At 36.6% G+C, this 20,253-nt stretch overlaps 2 protein-coding genes across 3 annotated transcripts; one reads left to right on the top strand and one right to left on the bottom strand.

Annotated features, from left to right (window-relative positions):
- The first annotated feature begins 465 nt into the window (after positions 1-465).
- On the top strand, positions 466-12,534 carry LOC306854442 (kinesin light chain 2-like). Of its 2 annotated transcripts, XM_079392430.1 has the most exons (14): positions 466-628; positions 1,908-1,940; positions 3,019-3,244; positions 3,330-3,560; positions 4,513-4,588; positions 4,900-5,125; positions 6,293-6,380; positions 6,529-6,630; positions 7,128-7,301; positions 7,407-7,506; positions 7,592-7,641; positions 7,726-7,856; positions 7,943-8,009; positions 9,446-12,534. In XM_079392430.1, the coding sequence occupies exons 3-14, from the start codon at positions 3,035-3,037 to the stop codon at positions 9,530-9,532; spliced, it is 1,542 nt and encodes a 513-aa protein (XP_079248556.1). In that variant the 5' UTR covers positions 466-628; positions 1,908-1,940; positions 3,019-3,034; the 3' UTR covers positions 9,533-12,534. The 2 variants fall into 2 exon arrangements, with proteins under 2 accessions (XP_079248556.1, XP_079248557.1); XM_079392431.1 differs by lacking the exon at positions 1,908-1,940.
- A 181-nt stretch (positions 12,535-12,715) lies between these two features.
- On the bottom strand, positions 12,716-20,117 carry LOC306854433 (general transcription and DNA repair factor IIH helicase subunit XPD). Its single transcript, XM_079392411.1, has 23 exons — positions 19,971-20,117; positions 19,747-19,846; positions 19,245-19,322; positions 19,081-19,143; positions 18,836-18,949; positions 18,622-18,738; positions 18,175-18,291; positions 17,953-18,076; positions 17,770-17,866; positions 17,537-17,670; positions 16,299-16,467; positions 16,064-16,182; positions 15,789-15,858; positions 15,629-15,698; positions 15,172-15,273; positions 14,684-14,747; positions 14,477-14,598; positions 14,299-14,391; positions 14,107-14,179; positions 13,617-13,687; positions 13,367-13,510; positions 13,151-13,294; positions 12,716-12,925 (listed from the first exon to the last, which is right to left on the bottom strand). Exons 1-23 carry the CDS (start codon positions 19,973-19,975, stop codon positions 12,833-12,835), a joined length of 2,283 nt encoding a protein of 760 aa, XP_079248537.1. The 5' UTR covers positions 19,976-20,117; the 3' UTR covers positions 12,716-12,832.
- Positions 20,118-20,253: the final 136 nt, after the last annotated feature.

Genomic DNA, 20,253 nt, shown 5'->3' with positions numbered 1-20,253 from the left:
CTCCATTATATAGTTAGGCCTACTTTTATAAATTTGTGCCAATTGAAATTATTAAGAATACATTTTAATTGAAGAGATGCAAAAGCCTCCAAATTTTCTTATAAAATTAGCATTTTTCTGAGGCTTCTATGTTTATGTTCAGTTATTTCAGTTTAATGAACCTATTCATTGCCATTAAAGGGAAATGACTGAACCTACACATGGAGCCTGATAATAATAATAAAAAAAACATAAAAATCATTTTAGAAGAAACTTTCAAACGGCACTTAGAGGCTTTTGCATCTGAACTCTTTAATGGCATATCTGATTGAAGTATATTTGTAACTAGTCATCATTGATGTGGTAATGCTCCATTAGGCGCAGTTGAGCGCTGTGGCAGGTAGGTGGCCTGTGCTCGAGCAGCTCGCGGCGCAGTCGCAGTGAATGAAGTGACGGAGCAGGTAAACGCTGCTAATTCAGCCCGTCTGCGACGCAACAACAGGTGACCGCGACAGAGGCTCTGCTTGGCTGTTACATCCATTAATCGCGACTACATCAAGGAAATAAAGATGTGATGTGGATTATTTTAGTAGGAATTGTCTGGCTGTAAATTGGGACGCGTCGTGGTCACTTGTCCGAGTTACTGCAGGTAAATAAATATCAGCTGTTGACACTTTATATGACCTGGGAGAACAAACAGCTTTACAATAGGTTTAATAGACTATTACACTCTCGTTTGTTGTCACTGTTTGTTTTCCTGAATTAGCCTTCGTTACAACTAATCTGGTGAAAGTCAGCTAACAATTATCATCACTTTTAAAGAGGTCTAAATTACCCATCATAGTGTTATTGTTTATTTATTATAAGAGATATTCGTTCATTTTAGGTTGGGTAGTCACAATGTATATTTTATTCAAATGGGTTTCTTTATTTTCGTGATATCTTAATATTTTATTTATATAGCTCTTCTATATCTCTGTACTTAAAACAATACACGTGTCTCGGGGAAATAGACGATTCAACATCACGAGAGAATGAACACTTTACTGTTCAATTGACAGATCAAATAGATGACGTCAACCCAAACCTCCAAATTTGTATGACCTTCTTTCTTTTATGAAGTTTGTGGATTTTAGGTGCCATTCTTTTCAATGTAGTGACTGTAAATAATGATTGACAAACAGAATGTGACTCCTGCTGTTCTGTATTCCAAGTCTTCTAAAGCCAAACAATAACTTTAGTAACAAACTGACTTAAGTTTAGGTTGTTATTCACTGAATTAGAAGACTTGTATACCACACTGCTTATATGAACACATTTATGGTGAGTCCTTCAAGTGTTGAACTGGATTCATTAAGCCAGGGTATTCAGTGTCAATTTTATGCAGATCAGAAATGAAAAGCTTTTTCGACAGCCAAAATGGAGAAATACATTTTGACAAGTAAAAAAACATGGAAGTTAGCCATTGGTCCACTCCACCCTTTAAGCAAGCCAAACTGGTACCTAATGCATGTATCATTGTTTTGTTGTTTTCTCAATGAATTAAGTTTAAACCCATATATCCGTGTTGATGAACTCATTGGTCTGGCGTAAACATTAGCTCAGTCCTTGACCTCCCCAGAGACATCTCTGTTCCTACCTGTAAACTGATTCTTACCTAGCAACCCTTCTGCTTGTTTTCATGTGTTGGGGTGGCAGGCTAACTTCACTTCACTTTTCTCTCTTAAGGCTAACAGGAGTCTATGCTCTTATGATCTAAAATAGGGCACAGTGTACTATATTAATATGAAGTAATTTTACAGTGAACTAAATTTCTGTAAAATCAATGGATTATTTCTTGGCAGACAATTACCAGCACATTTTTTAAACAGTGTATTCTGTGTTGTATTCTCCGGTGCTTCCTTAAAAACATTTTTCTTTCTTTGCAGCCAAAGGAGATCTTGTTTTTAGTGTGAATTAAGGTTAGTTTCTGATATTCTATACTGCGTGTGATATAATTTTACCTGTGACCCTTTTTTGTTTCTTTAGTAGTTGTTTGTGTGGAGTTTGTCTACACATTTTCCAGACAATTTTCTTCCTGAAATATCACCTGTGATGTTTCTTGGGAGTGTGTATTTAACAACAATGACTGTGTAGGTTTATGTACCCGGAGTCTAGCAGAACTTGCTCTGCAAGTATAATTTGAATGCTGAGACTTTTTTGTGCTGCACATAGCATTTTAAAAACCATACAATATGGAGTTAAAATGGAATTATAGAAATACACTATAAAACTTTAAATTTTTGTGACAGAAGCAACATATAAAATACACCCATACACCAAAAAAGATGTCAAGCACACAAACCACTTTTCTATTTAGTAAATCTGTTTAAATCCAGACTATTTAAGCAGTTTATACAGTAGCTGAAATTTAGTGTTTACATTCTGATCTGTGTTAATTACCTATATTTTTTTAAACAAGTCACTATGTTTGCATTTATTTGATCAAAAAGAGTAAAAACAGTAATATTGTGAAATATTATTCAATTTAAAATGAGTGTTTTAAAAAGTAATTTATTTCTGTGAAGGCAAAGCTGAATTTTCAGCAGCCAGTAGTCTTCAGTGTCACATGATCCTTCAGAAATGCTGATTTGGTGCTACCAAAGAAACATTTCTTATAATTATTAATGTTAAAAACAGTTGTGTTGCTTTATATTTTTGTGGAAGCTGTGATACATTGTTTCATGATACTTTAAATAGGAAGTTTCAAGAACAGCATTTATTAAAATTTTATTGAAATTTTAACATTATAAATATCTCTCACTTTTGATCAATTTATTGCATGCATTCTCAAAAAAAACAAAAACCTTTCGTCATGAACTATATGTCAGTTTACCGCTTTGAATAATCATTTGCATCATCAAAACAAATACTCAGTATAGTAACCCAGAAATCGTGTGAATGTTAAAATACACTCTTGCATACTATATGTGAAAAACGTCCCTAGAGAATTTGCTCACTAAATGCATGTTAATACCAAATGCATATTTTTCTCTCCAGGGTCTGAGTGTCAGACATGTTGTCAGGGGAGGAAATGTTATGCAGCACCCAGCAGGTGATCGCAGGGCTGGAGGCTCTGCGTGGAGAGAACCGCACGCTGCTGGACAGCCTGCAGGAAACGCTCCAGGACCAAACCTCCAGCGAGAGCGGCAGCCTGGAGCAGGAGAAGACCAACATTATTTCACAGTCTCTGGAGAGGATTGAACTGGGCCTAGGAGAGGCGCAAGTGAGCAGCACAGTCAGCTTCATTCACTATCTGTCTCATTAAGAGCCTTTCCACTCACCCAGCTGTCTGTTTTCTGCTCATCCAGGTGATGATGGCGCTGTCAGTACACCTGGGCTCTTTGGAGGCAGAGAAGCAGAAGTTGCGCGCTCAGGTGCGGAGGTTGTGCCAGGAGAACCAGTGGCTGAGGGATGAGCTGGCCCGGGCCCAGCAGCAGCTACAGGAGCGGGAACAGGAAGTGGTTACTTTGGAGGAGCAGAACAGACACCTGCAGTTCATGAGCAGCATCCGCAAGTACGATCACGAAGAGCCGCCTATGGTAAGGGTTCATCTTGAGAACATTCATGTGATTAATACATTTAGGTTTATAGGCTAAATGTTTGTTCTAGACTAGCGTTGTGGATATGGGTTTTTGTTTGTTTGTTTTTAATAGGAAAATGGCAAGCAATTAGATGCATGCAAATAATATTTGACCATTTCATATTGATTGGAAACAATATTCTGCTCACAAGTGATATTATCCTTGATTTTTTTTTTTTTTTTTTTCATTTTATCTCATATTTCATCTCAGGCATATTTTTTGCTGCAGTTATTTATGATAAACAAAAAATGTTTTGCAATGGGACAATCACAATTCGTGTAAGATGTAATATTTATTTGTATAGTTATGTTTTAAGTTTTTGTTTGGATTATCATGTAATTCATATTTTCATGATGGATTTCATATTTTATTTAATGTCTGTGCTTGGCACAAGGCTAAAACAATGCCATCCATACAAAATGGCATTTAATAAGAAGGAAAAATAAATGCATGGCATGACATAAAGCCAGTCTGACCTTCATATAACAAGAAACATGTTTGAGATCTGAAAAATCAACACTTGGGACATAAAAGTAGCAAAAGTTTTGAAAAACGCTTACCTTTTTGACTTGAATGCCCCCCACTGACCCCAATATGAACAAAGATATGTCCGTATTTATACTGTAATTATGACGAAGATGCTTGATTTCAAACTATGTTATTCAGTAAAAACAAATAATAAAAAAGAGATATGATTGCATTTCCACTTTAATTTACTTAATAATAATAGAATAATGCTTTTAATATATTAATAATAATTTACTAATTTAAATAAGTCATCCTGCCCTCTTGGAAGTGTTCTGTAGCCCTTTTTGGGTCCCAAACTGATGATTGGTGCCACTGGTCTAAAGGCTATTCAAAATATTAAATCATAAACTCATGACATGTTCATGCTGTTTGTTTCTTACAGGAGGACAAAGATTCTACTTCTAGGAAGGAGTCCCTTGATGATCTCTTTCCTTCTGAAGAAGAGGAGCAGTCGCACAGTACGACACTCCTCACAGACCACGGCTGTTCCTTTACACATTTGTTTACGGAGTATTTGCCATGTCAGCTGTTAGAGCAAGCAAGGGTTTGGTTGAATCAAGGTTTACTACAGTGTTAAGTTTCAACCACAGTTAGGACTTACTATAACCACAACTAGAATTTGAACTTCTTAAAGATTATTTTGATATGTTTTTATTGAGAGAAGAGTCGAGGTCAGGAAATTGAGATGTCACAAGGTCACTCATGTTTACTCAGCTCAATCTATCGGAGCATGTGCTCATGTGTCTCAGCTCTACTCTTGTATTTGCAGTGTCTCAGCCACACAGTAGTGCCGCTGCTGCTGCCCAGCAGGGAGGATATGAGATCCCTGCCCGCCTCCGAACTCTCCACAACCTGGTGATCCAGTACGCCTCTCAGGGCCGCTATGAGGTGGCCGTGCCGCTCTGCAAACAAGCTCTGGAAGACCTGGAGAAATCCTCAGGCCACAGCCACCCGGATGTTGCTACCATGCTCAATATCCTAGCTTTAGTGTACAGGTCACTTTTGTAGAGCATCACTCATTCATTTAATCTTAAATGTAAATTAGGGATGCAACGATACCATTTTTTCAGAACCGATACGATCCGATAATTAAAATTCTTAGTATCTGCTGATACGATCCAATCCGATACCAGCGCTTTTTTTTTTTTTAAATCAATGTAGATTTTCTATACTTCTGTGTTGACCTGATCATCACTCTTTTGTATGTTGAACACAATCTACTACATACAGACAACTTCATTTTAATGAAAAATAACAAATGAAAAAATATATAATCATAATCTATGACAAAAATACTATTATAAACTAGGTTAGTGGATAATTCAGCAGCAAAAGTTACTCTAGAAAAAAATCACGGGTGCACAATAACTTTATAAAATCTAGTGAAACATTTTTATTTACAAATAAAAGTGAATAAGTGTACAACTAAATCTGGTAAAATGTTACACATTGCTTTATGTATTCTTGTAAAATACATTCATGAAAAAAGTAAATACATTTATATATAAATATATACTATAAATTAAAAGACTTTCTTTTAAATGCATAGCACAGTAATGAAGGCAATAACATATGATGGATAGGACAGAACCAGAAAGACTATTAATAATCTTTCATTACGCAGAGAAGTATTATAATACGAAAGGCTCCAATACAGAGCGGCACAAAGCGCTTATGGGCATCCCGTGCGCAGAATGATGTGCTTGAAGCAACACGGTTTAACAGTTTTAAACCTCAGTTACTGTGTGCTCTTGAAGAGAGTTTGACTGTGGTTGCCGAATGCGACACGCAGTTTCAATGCTGAATGGAGGATGACAGACAGCTGCAGCGGAGAGAAGAGTTTACATTAACGTGAATTTAACGACTTGAATATTCATTACCTCACATTGAACTATGGAACGGCTTCAGAACACTTGAAATATAGTGCACGGAAAATATTTGGTGCTTTAGAATGTTTTTGTGCCTTTCGTGGGGCTCAACAATAACACAGAATAGAATACGCATAATATCGGATTTGGATCGGTCTCATCTGACCGATACCCGATCCGCAGAAAATGACCGTATCGATCGAGTATCGGATCGATGCATCCCTAGTGTAAATATAATTATTAATCTGTATTACATTCTAATCTTATTAAATAACATTAATATTATGCTTACAGGGATCAAAACAAATACAAGGAAGCGGCCAATCTCCTGAATGATGCATTGGCTATCCGTGAGAAAACACTAGGCATGGACCATCCAGCAGTATGTTCTGTTTGAAGATGGAATGTGTTACTGTTATAGTTTGTTTGGCTCTTTTTGTATTTTTTTTTTTTCACTGAAAGGTCAATAGTCAAATATGCAGTCCATATACATTAGGTTCCTTTCCTTGAGTTTATGTTTGTGTTTGTAGGTGGCAGCTACTCTGAATAATCTGGCTGTGTTGTATGGAAAAAGGGGGAAATATAAAGAGGCAGAGCCACTGTGTAAAAGAGCTCTGGAGATCAGAGAAAAGGTACTGACACACACACAAAAAAAAAGGTTTTCCCACCTGTTCTTTCTATAACAGCTGTCAGATCAGATCAATTTATTAAGTTTTGGGTCCCGGGTCAGTAAGATTTCCTTTTGAAAGAAAATCATTTCATATAGCATTAATGCATTAAATTGATCAAAAGTGACATAATGCCTTTACATTACATATGAAAAAAAAAAAAAAAGTCTATTTCAAATAAATGCTGTTCTTCAAACGTTCTATTCATCAAAGAATCCTGAAAAATTATCCTGGTTTGCACAAAAATATTAAGTAGCACAATTGTTTTCGACATTGATAATAATAAGAAATGTTTCTTGAGTAGCAAATTATCACATTATAATGATTTTATCCTTATCCAGTAACTCAAGAACAACTGGAAAAGTCATGGAGCCTTTAAATATTGTTGTGGCCTTGCAGTCAAAAAGGTTGAGAACCACTGGTCTAGATTAAATATCGTGCCTATCTTTGTCTGTTGACAGGTGCTCGGGACAGATCACCCTGATGTAGCCAAGCAGCTGAATAACTTAGCCCTCCTATGCCAGAACCAGGGCAAATATCAGGAGGTGGAGCAGTACTATGAACGTGCGTTGCACATTTACCAGAGCCAGCTGGGTCCAGACGATGCCAACGTGGCCAAGACCAAGAACAACCTGGTCAGGATAGAAAATGAGTATCTTGTCAAATGATAGTGTTTTTTAATAATGGTAGCAGTGGTGTATTATGCATGTTATATAATATACCATTCATTTGCCCTTCAGGCCTCCTGTTATCTCAAGCAGGGGAAATACAGGCAAGCTGAGGCTCTTTATAAAGAGATTCTGACTCGTGCTCATGAAAAGGAGTTTGGCTCAGTGGAGGGTAAAATCAATTTTACTTCTGCCTTCAGAGGAAGTTTAGTAAGTTTGTCCAATAGTAAATTAATATTTCACATGTGTATATATAGGGGACGGCCGGCCAGTTTGGATACATACAGAGGAGGAAAGCTCTAGACAGGCATGTTTTCAATCCAAATATGTATGTTCTATTAGGTGAAATAGCCTTTTAATGTACTTTTTTGTGTGTGTGTGTGTACTGTAGGATGGTCTGGGAAGTCTGAAGCGCAGTGGATCATTTACCAAGCTCCGGGAATCTATAAGACGAAGCAGTGAGAAACTTGTTCGGAAACTGAAAGGAGTTGGAACACAGGAAACAGCCCCTCGAGCTGCTGGGTAATGATATTCTGCTTACTGTTCAGATCTCGTCACGTTATGTAGAAGAGAGCAGTATTTTTAACTACTCATTTATTTTTAAACAGGATGAAGAGAGCCAATTCTCTAAATGTGCTTAATGTGGGTCTCAAAGAAAGTCAAGAGGCTGCTATGGTAAGCGTTGGGTCTTTGCAATTTGCTCAACTATCTTATATTCACCAAGTCTTTATTTGAGCAAGTATTTGATCATTTATTTTGATACAGTAAAATTCAATATTGTGAAATAATATGATTTTAAATGTTTTCTATTTGAATATATTTTCAAATGCAATCTATTCATGTGATGGCAAAGCTTAATTTTCAGCATCATTATTCCAGTCTTCAGTGTCACATGATCCTTCAGATATCATTCTGATTTGCTGATTTGGTGTTTAACCCTTGTGCATCAATAAAAAAAAGTTACACTTAGGTCCATAGTGGACAAAAATGTCAAAAAACGGTCATACAAATTGGAAGCTTGGGAGCACAGACTTAAATTTGGTCTCATTTTAAAGAATATTATTTTTGAAGTAAAAAAGGTTTAAAAAGTGAAACAAAAAAAGTGATACAGGTTTAAGTTTATGAAAATTATTTATGAACTATTTTATGAAATATTTTATTTTTTATTTTATGAATATTTTATATATGAAACATCTAAAAAAAATATCTTTCAGTAAAATTGTTTGGGCGCAGTACCAACTTTTCCCCATTAGATGCCAGCAAAACTGCGTGCTGGTGCACACAGTGCTTGGATTTGTGATTTACAGTAGAGTTTTTCTTTCTCAAATATTATAAGCACACACACACTTTTTTTTATGCCACACATACAAACCACACTCTGACATCTATACCAACACACCCACACAATTATAGCTGCATTATTTATCCAATTGGCTCTATAATATGCAGAAGCAGAAAACGGGAATAAAGCGAGTATAGACCAAACCTTAAAAAATGGCACCATCTGGTAAAAAATAGAAAAAAAATTTTTTTGAAGCCTTGCCAACAGAATGAAAGCCTATTAACAAAAATTGCATCATTTTACAGTTAAACGGCATTGCGATTTAAAAATAGCCATTTTAATGGGTTTCAATGGGGATATTTTTGTCCAAAAGGTGCTGAGTGGTTCACTTTTTTTGTACATGGTGTAAAATAAATTTATTAAAGGAAATGATGGTGGAATATTAAAATTCCAATAAAAATACACACCTGAGCCCAAATTTATGCAGTTAGCATTAACACAGGCAAAATCATCAAAAAAAAAAAACTAAAATGTCCATAAGGATACACAAGGGTTAATCAACATTTCTTATCATTTATCATTTGTTTAAAACAGTTGTGCTGCTATATAAGTCTTGTGGAAGCTGAGATAAAAAAAATTCAGGATTCTTTGATCAAAAGTGACAGTAAAGATGTTACAAAAGATTACTATACCAAATAAATGCTGTTCTTTTGAACTTTATATGAATCAATTTAATTTATAATTGCTGAATAAAAGTATTTTCTTTAAAAAAAAAAAAAAAGGAATGAGAATGGTTATCGGATAATGAAAGTCTATTTTGTCTTTTCAGAAGCCCAATAGGCTGACAGATGCACGGGGTCTGAGTTCCAGCACGCAGAGTTTAGCACGCCGTGCATCTCTGAGCGGTGACAGCTAACTTTTGCAGAGATGTCAGCCTCACATCTGTCTGGTCTGTAATGACTGCAAAGGTCATATTTGACAATAACATGAGGAATAGTATGTGACGATGAATGCACACACTTCAAAGCAGTCTGGCAAAGTGCTTCTGGGAAAGGAAAGCACACTTTGGCTTTACAAAAATATTTTTTACACTGTAAAAAATTTGTTCAGTCTATTAATTTTTTAAAAGCCTGTTGCAATATAAAATGTCACATTTATTGCATTTCAAAGATAGGACCATTAAGTTACCTCAGCCTCATGGTGCGTTCATACCAGACGCGAATGAAGCGTTAAGCGCGAGTGATTTACATGTTAAGTCAATGAAATGGCTGACATATAAATAACTATTTTTTTACTATACTATTGTGAGTGTATTTACAATAGTATATAACCGCTCCGGGTGCCGGTGTCCACATACAGCGACGATTATTTTGTCCTCCATTGTTGTTTCGGATTTCTTTTTTTTTCTTTCTTTTTTTTATTATGCAAACATTAAGACAAATACAGCACATAACAAATAGAACCTTTACAGGTAGAACAAACAAAACAACACGTCTTGTAAAGTTTCCCTTTCAAAGATAAATAGGTGCATACAGACGAATAGCTAATAATAACTTAAGGTAAAAAAAAATGTATATATATTTCGGATTTCTCCCTCCGCTCGCAACGTCGTAATCACGTCACTATTCGCGTCTTTGCATTAACTTAACATGTAAATCACTCGTGCTAAGGCGTTTCCCCTGATGTACACTGATGTGCGTTACGGCTCCGACGCGGCTACAGGAGCTGATCGTGGTCACTCTAGTCAATGCTTGTGTTTAAATCAGACGCGCCGCGGCACGTTTCAAAAGCGTCCCAGAAGCGGTTCTCCGCGCCGCTTCGCTAAATATAGGCGCCTAGTCTATTTTTGACGCACGCCGCGTCTAAACCGCACAGCAAATACAAAATAAAAGTCATGTCAATTTCAAAATAAACACCCTGTGCAGATTCCCAATTGTATTTCACGGTCACATATCTTTGGCAAGAGGCCAGAAATGGACGACGAGCGGTTCATCCTCGAAATAGAAAAACACACGGTGTTATATGAGATCACAAATCCTTTTTACAAGGACAATGAGCAACCAAAACAACATCTGACAGGCAAATCACGTGGTCTCGCGAATCCTGTTGCTTCGCTTCTGAAACTGGTGTGAACGCACCTTTAAGGCAGGGTGCAGTTTTTTAAATAAAAGTATGGTCACATTTTTTTGCTCAGCAGAATTTTGCAGGCAAAATCCAGTCATTTAATTAGGAATCCATGCACTCAGGAGTCTCGTGTAAGGGGAAGTTCCCCCTTAGGTTTCACTCATGTTCAGGTTGGTCGTGCAAATTTCCTGTTGACCAACAGAAAGCTTTTGTTGTGGAAGTCTCTATTTTGTAAGCCTAATTCATTGCTACATTATTGACAATGGACTTTTTGCCTGCTTAATTTTTCCAAAATTTTACTAATGTGACTGCACTTTACCACTGTTTACTTAGAATATTGTAGTAATATGTGACATACATTCCATGTCCTCACACTAACATGCAGTAGAGTCATAGTATTGGAATTGAACAATTTGCACTTAAGGGACAGTTCACTCAAAAATGAAAATTCTTTCATTATTTACTCACCTCTGTAAGGCCTTCGTTCATCTTCAGAACATAAATTAAGATATTTTCGATGAACACTGCATAGACAGCAATGCAACTGAAACGTTCCCAGGCCCAGAAAGGTAGTAAGGACATTGTTAAAATAGTCTATGTGACATAAGGGGCCTCATTTATAAAGCATGCATACGCTCAGATTTGATCTTAAGAGTGTGAATGTCTTTGACGTGGAAAAGTGCTTAGCGTCACGTCAGGGTCTGAACAGACGTACGCACTTTTTTTTTTGTTCAAGTACTGCATGTTTTTGAAAATGTAAGTTGTTCTTGCAGCTCACTGTTTTAAGTTAAAGAATTTGGAAGATGACTGGTGATCTTTTACTTGTTAATGACGATAATTAGGAGTCGTTTACAAGGCAGAAAGCTGAAACCATTCAGCTGCGAGCAAGTTCGAGCATATGCGATCCATACATTTCACATCTGAAAGAGCATACGTGCGTTTTCTGTACGTATGTTCATTTTATGAATCATGCGTACGCATATTTGAGAAATGATCGTAAGATCAATTTTAGGATGGTTTCTGCGCAACATTTTATAAATGAGGCCCCAGTTGTTCAACCGTAATGTTATACCGCTTTGAGAATACTTTTTGTGACCAGAGAAAACAAAAACAGCAATTTTATTCAACAATTCTTTGCAGGGTCAGAAAGCTCTCGGATTTCATATCTTAATATATGAAATTAAGATAAATAAATATCTTAATTTGCGTTTCAAAGATGAAAGAAGGTTTATGGGTTTGGAACGACATTATGGTGATTAATTAATGACAGAATTTTAATTTTTGGGTGAAATATCCCTGTAAATTTTCATATCACTTCTAATGCACTTAACTCAAAAATTCCTAATGAATGGTCATCCATGATGTTACATTCCAAGATGAATGTAAGACATGCTGTTGTACATACTTATTTGTATGTTTCTATGAGTTAATATCAACCAGTTGTGGCACACTTGTGCCTATAATATAAGGGACTTTTGATTTTTCAATTTCAAGCACATGTACTTAATATTTATGCATGCTGTGCTGTTGCTTTAGTTTAAGCACTTCTCAACACAATAGGAAGGATTTTACATGTGCAGAATTTCAGGGTACAAGGCTAATATACAGTGTATAACTTGAATCTTGTTAGTGGATGTAGTTACTAAGAGGTTAGACATCAAATGAGCTGTTACATAATCTAAACAGCTGTACATTCTATATCGTTGAATCATGTTACATGTTCCATGAGCTTAGGGAGTATATTTAAATACTGAATGTTGCTGATGAACCAAATAAAATTGTTCTACCTCTGTTAAAATCAACATGTGTAAAAAGTGTTTTCAGATCATTAGGTGGTTGACAGCTGATACAGCCCAATCAATAGCTGGTATGCAACTCCTGGTGACCTCCAGTAGTTTCCTCTTAAATTAGTGTGTTTGTGTGCCCTCTGCAGCTGGTTTTGAGAGTATGTTTCTCTTCAAACAGTAAAGAACGTCACTGGCTACATAACAGCATTTATTAATGCTTCTTGTTGTAGAAAACACCATATTAAAGAATCATAAAAAAAGAATACATATATACACAGCTCCCAGCCTTTGTTCCTTTTGAGACCTCAGGCTTGTTGAGCGATCTGAGCAATTCTCTGAAGCATGTCCTCAGACTGCAGCTGTTCCAAGGTCAGCAAGGACAGACCCAACTGATCCTCCTGCCACACAAACATGACACAAAGGCTCTTAATACAACATAAAGAAGAACATGTACCTCACAATCTCATCCCTGCAAACGTATCATTGCACTTTTGCTTTTAGTGTTTATATATGATTTCAACTGGTTTCAATTTATGTAGAATTTAACAACTTATTGAGTGAACACACACTAAGCATGAGAGGTTTAGATCATTGAACAGGCTGAGGAAGGTTATTGTGGTTACCCGTCTGAAGGGCTGGGCCATCTGTCGTAGAAAGTGCTTGGATAACTGAACTGTCTCATCAATGGTCAGATTTAGGCTTCCATCTGTAAGGTGTTCCTGGATCCAGCGGGGCAGCTTTCCTCGCTTATCCGCTCGTGCGTAACGCTGAGGGAAACACAAGAATTAAACAACTTAGGGGAAAAAATAATCATGCTACTTTCTCATCGGTTTACTTACCTTATCGGCAAAGATCATCAGGCCGTAGTCTGTTTTGCCTCGGATGGCTCTGCCCACACACTGAGCTGCATGGCGCATTGCATCAAACGTCAGAAAGTCATTTTCTCGGATTTGAAACTGATCTCTGAGGTATTCCAGCCGTGCCTGATTCAATCAAACAGATCAGGGTATTTTTATTCATTACAGAATGTATTGGAAATCTTATAAATTAGAAATGTATTCGAGATCTGGGAGAAAAAGCTCTACAAACCTTGAGGATTCGACTCTGGGTGTAAACGTATGGTACTCCAAACATGATAACGGCACGGCCAAAATGATGAACTGGGGGTTGAAAAGAAAAACTGATGAACAAAGTGTTTACACTTAATTGTTTTGAAGAATTTGCTGATTATAACAAGTTTTCTGCAGGTTTTATGAAAGTAATTTTAAGACTTAATAAAATTTTAGGAATTAATGGAAGGGCCCACAAAGTTTGATTAAAATGAGACAAAAATATCTGCTAATAAAATCTTTAAGAATGTTTATATATTTATACTGGGAAAAAAGGACAAAAATACTGAGGAAGATATTCATTTTTTTCTACATGCAACATTTAATTCCATGACTTTATGAATGTAAGACTTTCTGCTCCAATTTAAGACCTTTCTAAGGCTGTAATTTATGACAGGGTGAATTAAGATTTAAGACCAGCAGAAAACCGGTATATAAAAAAGCTCAAAATTAAAGGAAGTAGTATCCACCAAAGTCAATCCCCTCTGACACTTTCCCTCTTGCCACTGAGAGCAGAATTGCTCCTCTGCCGTTCTCACAGGCCTGAAAGTAAAAGCAAAAGTGATTACTTTAACACAGGGAACCTAAAATAAAGTCAACATTACACAACATGATTACAGAAAATTGGATTAGGGAGCATTAAAACCCCAATGTTTATTGACCTCTTGATACTTCTCCAGGGCCATGCTGGTCTCGGCTGCATCCTGGGTTTCTATGAAAATGAGCTTGTTTCTTTGGATGTTCTCAAGGATACCCTACAAATCAAGCAAGAGAATGAGTTATGATTATCATAACAGCACTTTCAATGATCTGAGAAGGAATCAAGTTGTCTCTTCATACCTGTTCATACCATGAGGCCACAATGTTCTCCATGTACATGTAACTCGTGAAGAATGCAACGATCCCATCGGGAACGATGGCAGACATTTCCAGCAGCAGGTTTCCATAATTCCGGATCACAGCTGTGAGATGTATTTTAAATAAAGAGGTTATCTTTTAACTGCACTGGCAAAATAAAATGAATATAAACAAAAACACATAACTCACCAAAATCTTCTCTGGTTTCAAACTTGGAGGTCATCGCTACTTGATCATTCCCTCTGCCAACAATCTGGAAGTTGGAAATATATCATAGTAAAAATGGACAAAAATACATATCATATTATATACTGTATATATATATATATATATATATATATATATATATATATATATATATATATATATATATAATTCTTAAAACTTCTGGAATCACATAATGAAACATATAGTTACTAAATTTAATATATAAATACTCAGTTTCTCTTAAGCAGCTTTGTCAGCAGAAATATCAAACATAATTTTGCCTAAATGGGGGGCTTCCAATATTGTGTAGGGCAACGGGGCCAAAAACACTGAAAACCACTGATTTAATGTGTTTTTAAAAGATGCCAGCTCAGTATATCTTCATTTGAAACTCTATTAAATATGCAAATATTTGCATAATTGCTTTCTTCAAATGGTAAACTACACACAGTTGAGTAGTCATAACTCACAAGAGGGCACAGGCAGGTTCGTGCCAGTGTCATGGTGAAGGATGCCATAGTGACTGGGTGGAAATCAAGAATGCGTGGGTAGATGTCCAGTGGAGAGAGTGTCTATTTAGAGAGAGAATCAAAAATGATCTAAATCAAACATTTGCGAACTCAAAATAGTGAAGTTTCTAAAACAAATAACTGCAGGAGATTTCATAAATAGCATTTGTGTTTTGCAGTAACAGATGTATAGGCTACAGATGTTGTATAAAAGGTTCCCCCATTTTAAACCAACTGGCAAGCTAAAGAAAACCCATTTTAAATGCGGCCTGCACGCTTTAAGGTGAAAGTGAGGTGTGTCTCACACAGATGGCATGAGTGTTACAGTGGGATTACAATGAAGAGATTAGTGAGCAGTGTGTGTGTAATCTAATATTCATGGAAAGATGGGGCATATAGATTGAGGAGCACATCTTACCCCTGATGTGATAATGACTGATTGAAAGCGCCCAAACACTGGCTTTATGGCAATAGAGGGGTCCATGCAACTGCATCAAAAGAATCCAAAGTTAGTGACAAAGCTAATAAACTGAATTAAAAAGACATTGAGAAATTGTATTAGAGCAGAAATAACACACCTGAAGTGAAGAACAGGATTTGCTATTGTTGGCGTTTTATCTTCAAAGGGCTCAATGATGATGGTAAAGCCTAAAAGAGAACGATTACACATAGGACTCACATTGCAGGAAATAATTAGAACCCATTGCAAAATCTGCATAGGAAAACTGTTTGCTCACATGCAAAATTCCTAATCATATGGATTTGCTGGATTTCTCCTGCGCAAATTCGCAGGATTAAATTTTGTGTGACCACAGCTTTATGATAGAAGGAGTCCAGGACAAGGCTTTGTTACCTTTGCTGTAGGTGCTGACAAGTGTGGCAAAGTGTGAGATCAAGGTAATGGCTGAGAAGTCAGCGATGTCTGCGATCTCCAGCGTCCTCAACAGTGAGCGCAGCCTCTCAGCACAAAATCTGGAAGTGGATTAAATATATATTTAAGCTGGGGTGAATATGTTGCTTTATTACTTAATGACCACCAGTACTTCAGTATGGGACGGCAGAAGAAACAGACTGATTCTTTTACTCACCTCAGGGGTTTGCGGTCAATGCAAACCTTCTCATAGATGTCTTTGAGGAACTGAGGGGCACTCTCTTGAACCACATGATGGATTCGCAAACGTGCCTTCAGGTACTCCAGGAAGCGCTTCATAAAGCCCACGAAGTGCTCTGCAGTGCGAATGCTGCCAGGTACAGCCTCTGTAGTGAGAGTCGCATTTGCCAAATATATTTGGATACTTAAGCCACATTATTGAACCAAAATTTTAAAACAAGTGGTATTTAAAGAAATGTAGCTATTTAAAGCTAAATTCTCACAAACGAAATCTGTTAGGTTTCATATTATAGAGCAGACATTGTTTTTGGTTTTTTTATTAAAATCAACACAAAGTATCTGGACATTTCTGGATGTCAAACAGGGAGGATGACTTCATATATCAGCTAAAAATTACCTTGGGACCAGTTGGTTGAAAGCCATCACCAAAATGCTCAGTTAAAAGTTAGTTATGTGAAATATGACATTTGTTTGCAGAGGCTACTTGGTTTCATATCTTTTATCTAATGCAACGACAGACATTTTCGTGTGACTCAAATATTTTAGGGGTTGTTTTTAGGCGTGTCACGATAACTTTTTGTTGTGCGATAAATTGCCCCAGAAATAATTGCGATAAGTGATATTATTGTCATTTTATGCCACTGAATATATAATCATAATTCAACAGCATAATAATGCAAAAAGTCCGATACACATTCAAATAAGAATATTTAGATCATGGAAATTAAGTATAAAAATTTTATACCTTAAAATTTGAATAAATAGTAAATTAACATTTTCTAACAAAAAGTGCAAAGTAACAAGAAAAAAGAAAAATGCACAATGAACTTGGATGATTTTTCTCTGACCTTCTTTTCTCTGTAAATTAAGGGTGCACACTATTGCTGATAAACACGATCCCTACTTAGCAGAGATGTCCGTATGCACAAAGGCACAGATCCCTAACTATGGCCATATCTGCAGATGAAACTTTTTAGTAGAAGCATTTTTTAAATGTGAACTAGCAGCTCATGACTACACCACGTTATGTACGAGAAGCTGCAAAAGACACAGGTGCAAGTGGAATGCAAAAAACATGTTGACATTCATTTTTATATAAATATAATGGGCAGTATATTGCGTCACCAAAAATTGAGGTCATGTCCATATATTGTGCGATAAGTCGATATATTGATTATTGCGACAGGCCTAGTTGTTGTAGATAATAAAACTCACCTTGGAGGATTTCATCTGGCAGAACTGGGTTGGACAGATAGATGTCAGTTTCTCTGGCAACATTTGCTTCTTTAAGACCTTCAACTAATCTCCTGTATTCTTCTCTGAGTCTGGCAGCATCTGTTTCCTTAATTCTTTAAAAGAACACAAATAGATGGAAGGAAATTAAAGGCATTACTCATGTAGTAATAAATAAAATACTAATAATTCACTCTCCCAGTATTTTGTCACACCTGCTAATGGTGTTTTGCAGGGTTTCCACATTAGTCTGACAGCGATCCAGAGTCCTCCTTGTAATGTTGACGCTCATGGAATCAATACACACGTTATCTAGAAGGAACAATATCAGCTTAAATAACCAAGATCTGTCCACGTGATATGGGTGATCATGACAAGTACTGCAAATTTCTACTCACCGATGTTGTGAGCCTCGTCGAACACAACTACAGATTTCTTTGCGAGCTCTTTCGAGACCAGGTCTGCAATTTTTGGATCAAGTAAGTAATGGTAGCTGTACACTACAATGTTTGCGTGAAGAATCTAAAAGAAGAAATGTATGAAAGCAACAACAATCAACTGTATCAATCATCAATCAATTGCAGCAATCCTCCACCATATTAAATCTAGCAAGTACTCACTGCGTAACGTGCCAGGAAGTACGGACACCAGCCTTTTCTACGCCCAAAGTCCTTCAGATCATCCAAGTTATATATACCAGGAGGAATGGGCACCTGTCTGCCCACTGCATCAAATTCCTGCGTACAGGGAAATGAGTAATTTAATGTTAGTTAAAAATTTTACTTTAAATGGATTTATATTTAAATTAAATATTTTAGTTTTTTTATTTTTAATATTGCGATCAAAGACACAATTTGACAAAATATATAACAATAAATGTTTATTATTTTAAATCATAAATATTTTTTAAATATTTAAAAAATGTAAGATTTTCTTCTAATAAACATGATTACTTCATATTCCAGAATACAATTAAATACATATAGGAATTCAGGCCTTGCACAAATTTGACCAGGATTAGAAAAAAGGCCAAATCCAACAGCAAATGCTTGAGAAATGCTTCGCACCTCATAGAACTGGCAGACAGGTTGAGTTGGGTTACTGTGATGCTGCGCGCGAATATATGATGCTGTCAGACTGTGACACTTTCCATCTACTTCTTTTCCAAAACGCAGAGAGCTCACCTGTAATCACACATTCAAATCCACTAAATTAATTCACCTGCACACAATTTTTTTTTACTGAAACCACACGCAGATCTGCTCATTTAGCAGCTTCTACCTCAGGATGAATGCACAGGTTTTTCCGTGAAGAAAGTGCCAGTGCAAGGAAGTCATTTTTCGCTCCTGTTTGCTTTGTATAGTAATCCATTAGTTTCCTTAGCTCCTCCACAACCTGACAGGAGAACAGAGAGGTTACAGAAAATAAATAGATAATTAATAGATGAAACGCATATTTGAAAAGAAATTTAACAATAAGTCATGAAGTATGCAAAGGGTTATAAACATGAATATAATGTTAAATACCTTCTCTATTTCAGGCACTGTGCGAGAACAGTAGACAAGCTTGGTGACTTCTAAAGGGTAAGCCTGCAAGTTGTGAAAATATAAATCTAATTATTTGCAGTTATCAGTCTCTCATTATAGTGAAGTTTCAAGTTATATAACACAGTCATTCAGAATTCCCTCACCTGTTGGTAAGCAACAATGAGGGAAAGAAGAGAAATAGTTTTTCCGGTTCCTGAAGGCATCTCCAGAACTCCATGACCCTTTGCAAGATAATAAAAAGTGGGGGAACAGATAGATTGATAGAGAGAAAAATAGATAGATAGTTGTCTCTCAGTTAATATGAGACTACAAAAGCTGCATGCATGATTGATTGGTGGATAATGTTAAATCAGTCAATCAGTCAATGTGGAATTTTTCCTTTGGCTTCTAATTAATAATAAGAAACACACACACAAGTTATACACGCATAATTAAGCCACCAACAACAACTATTCAACATAAAAGCACAAGTAGGCTACTAATTATCACGAGTTTAAGTTGCAGTTTAAACCCGTTTTAGATTAAGTGTTGCACATTATATTGCATGGTACTTTTGGCACGGCGTGAAATGTCATGTTTACTACCCATAATGTTAACATATTACATATACGACAATATTGGCTTAATAAATGGATTATGACACACCTTTGCGTCCAGCGTCCTTTTCAGCTCAAGCATGTACGAGTATTGTTCAGGATAAATGTAGTCATACGGAAAGTAGACTAATAACCCCTCGATATTCAGCCTAAATGGATGAAAGAGACATTAGAGCAGAAAACATCTGTTAATACAGGTGGTTTGGAGAACTGCCAGTCTGCATATTTGCAATGCTATAAGTCGATATATTGAAATTCGACCATTTCACTCACTTCATGTTGGCTTGATAGTAATTTGCAGCACCGGTGTGTTTCTGGTGGTCAGTTTTCTATAATTTCACACATTTATATAGCAGTAATTGGAACTGTCATGTGTTTTTTACACAACAGACTTCTATCTTCTTCTTCCCTTTTTTTGGCGGATTGCACCAATTTCGCGCAATACCGCCACCTACTGTGAACTCGATCCAGAGACTCTAATTACTAGCCCCCTCCTCCTCCCCCCTCCTCTTCCTCCTCCCCCCCCCCCTCCTTTTCCTCCCCCCCCCTCCTCCTC

This window comes from Barbus barbus (assembly GCF_936440315.1).
Source record: "Barbus barbus genome assembly, chromosome: 34".
Lineage (NCBI taxonomy): Eukaryota > Metazoa > Chordata > Actinopteri > Cypriniformes > Cyprinidae > Barbus > Barbus barbus.
This window is presented reverse-complemented; position numbering and strand designations above follow the sequence as displayed.